Source organism: Propithecus coquereli, unplaced genomic scaffold (genome assembly GCF_000956105.1).
Source record: "Propithecus coquereli isolate 6110/MARCELLA unplaced genomic scaffold, Pcoq_1.0 Scaffold24, whole genome shotgun sequence".
In the NCBI taxonomy this organism is placed as follows: Eukaryota; Metazoa; Chordata; class Mammalia; order Primates; family Indriidae; genus Propithecus; species Propithecus coquereli.
In genome coordinates, this window is record NW_012147952.1 from 2,604,728 (window position 1) to 2,607,299 (window position 2,572).

The 2,572-nt window shown below is 51.0% G+C and overlaps 1 protein-coding gene across 1 annotated transcript; it reads right to left on the bottom strand.

Annotated features, from left to right (window-relative positions):
- Positions 1-1,210: 1,210 nt before the first annotated feature.
- OOEP (oocyte expressed protein) lies at positions 1,211-2,262 on the bottom strand. Its single transcript, XM_012646067.1, has 3 exons — positions 2,073-2,262; positions 1,673-1,852; positions 1,211-1,290 (listed from the first exon to the last, which is right to left on the bottom strand). The coding sequence occupies exons 1-3, from the start codon at positions 2,260-2,262 to the stop codon at positions 1,211-1,213; spliced, it is 450 nt and encodes a 149-aa protein (XP_012501521.1).
- Between the last annotated feature and the right edge of the window lie 310 nt (positions 2,263-2,572).

Below are 2,572 nucleotides of genomic sequence, written 5' to 3' on the forward strand. Positions count from 1 at the left end.
CACAACGTAAGAGACTTGTGAGTTTAAAACTCTTGCAAGCCAGGTGCACTGGAGTGTACCTGTAGTCCGAGCTACTCTGGAGGCTGAGCAGGAGGATCACTTGAGCCCAGGAGTTCCAGACCAGCCTGGGCAACATATCCAGACCGTCTCATTAAGGAAAACAAAACTCTTGAAAACCACTAGAACCCATTACTGCCAAGGCATGAAGAAACAGCGTAAGAGTCAAACTAATCCCAACTTAGCCTGAAATGACAAACCTCTTGGCACCCTTCGCCCCATGAATTCTGCTTCCTGAAATTGGCGGTGGCAAGGGTAGGAGCTGTTTTGTACAAAGTGGTTATCATAGTGTAATACGTAACGGAAAAACCCGGCCCACCCTGGACACCTGTGCAGCCTCATGGAAAAAGAAGATAGCTGGCTCCGAGGCAGGATGTTCTCTGCGAGCCAAGGTGCCGGGGATCCAGGCTCTTCCTCAGTGAATGGCAGCCCCAGCATAATGAATGCTGACTACCTTGGCTATCGTGTTCGAATGCCACAGTGGTGCGTGTAGGAGGCTCAACTCCAAGAAAAAAACATCCAGGGCTCCACAGGGCCAAACTGCCAACTTCAAAGTCAGAGCCTTAAAGGAGTCACTTTGGCAGCACCTGTGAGCCCATGAGAAATGCAAATGATGGGCCCCACCCAATGTACTGAATCAGAATCATTGGAAAAGGGGTGTAGGAAATTGTTTTTTAACAAGCTCTCAAGGTGACTTCTTACAAGCTTTAAAGTTTGAGAACCAAAGATTTAAAACAAAACAGATCACCATTTGTGAGATTATCTGTCCCTGCATCTCTGACCTCTGTGCTTGAGGGTCTGACTGACCATAAAGTCATAAAAGGATTAGGAGTTTCCAAATGGTAGAAATTAAAAAAAAAAAACAAAACCACGTATCAGTCTTCTATCCACCCCCTCACATCAAGACATGAATGAACAATCTTTTATAAGTTTGCTTTATTTTAAGTGAGCAAAAATCTTTGCCACTGGACGAAACAGAAATCCATTTCTTTTTTAGAGTAGTTCTACAAACTTGTTTTTGCAACAAAATAAATCACTATCCATCAAGACAAAGGAAAAAGGAATGCAGAGATTTAGGAATATCATTCTTGCTTCTCTTCACCTTTAGTAGAAACAGGACTGTTCTCATAACGCTCCTGACAATTATGTTGCCTTAAGCAATAGGATGCTGGGGAGTGTGGGAACCTGATGCACGGGCCTTCAACCTCTCCTCAAGGTGCTTCATCTTCTCAGCTGGAAGAGAAGCAATTGACACCAACAAAGAAAAATGTTTGCTGTTTCAAACTACTCCATGATTGGGGGTGGGTGAGGAGAGAGGGGACAGGAGGATCTGGCAACACTGTTTCTCAGAATGGAGGCTCTGAACCTGGGACCTGAGAATACTGCTGTAGCCCAGTTGAGGCTGACTTGGCAATGATGGACCTATCGTCATCAGATCTTGACTTACTTTCTCAAGGTCTTACTCGGGGGCTCCCCCAGAAACTGCCTGCAGCTTCCTGGGGGTTATAAACCGCAAGAAGTTTTGAGAAGGTTAAGGGAGGATGGAAGGAAGCCGAGTAAGGCCAGTAGGGTTACCTCTGGCTTCCTCCACAAGCAGGTTCTCAAAGACTCTCACCTCGGGCACGACGTTCTCGATGAAAACACGCCAGGCCTAGGAGCATGCTCTTCACCTGGCTCTGGACACTGGGCCGTCCAAAGACAGTGATTTCAACTAAGTTCCCAGAGTCCACTATGTTCACCGTCAGCAGGGCCTGGCTCATCCACTCCATTTCTGGAATTACGGCTCGGTCTGGGCCTAAACAGATAAGGAGAGACTCTGAGGGTCCGCATGGTGTCGGGCCAGGAGGAGCTAGATTTGAAGGGAATGTTTGCCAGGGAAGGGAACAGCTGGAAGCGGAGCACCACAGCAACGCATTTGGCCTGCAAATCCGGGAAAGAGGCTGTAGAGAGTTGCTCCTTCGGGCTTCTCTCACAGTAGAGCGGGACAGCCCACTAGCACACCAGGGGTTGCTCACCAAAAATCGCGTCCGCCAGCCATGCCTCCAGGTAGAACACCAAAGGGTTCCTCAGCTCCTGCACCGGAAACCACCAGGGCCGGATGCGAATCTGCGGTGGCGGAAGCGGTAACCGAAGCAGTCTCTCCAGGGAGTGGGCCGGGGACAGTTTGTCCCGCTGGGACTCAGCAGCACCAGCGTCGTCCTCCATCTTGGGACCAGCTGCCGCCGAAATCACTCGGAGTGACGGGGCTTCCTGAGGCCCAAGCGCCAAGCCTGGCTGTCTTTGACCGCGGCCGGCCAGCCCCGCCCTTCCGACGCCGCCTCGCCCCCCGGGGTGGGCGGGCCCAGTGGGAGCCGGGCCATCACCCGGCGCTTCCTGCTCCGCCTCGGTCGCCGGGACTTCCTCTTCGACCTTGAACTAGTGTACACTGAGCTCTTTTTGGGTTTCCAACGCTCTCTGTCGCCATCTCTGCCTCCTAAGGTATCACTTGGCCTGAAAGGCCTGGCACGTAGCTGAT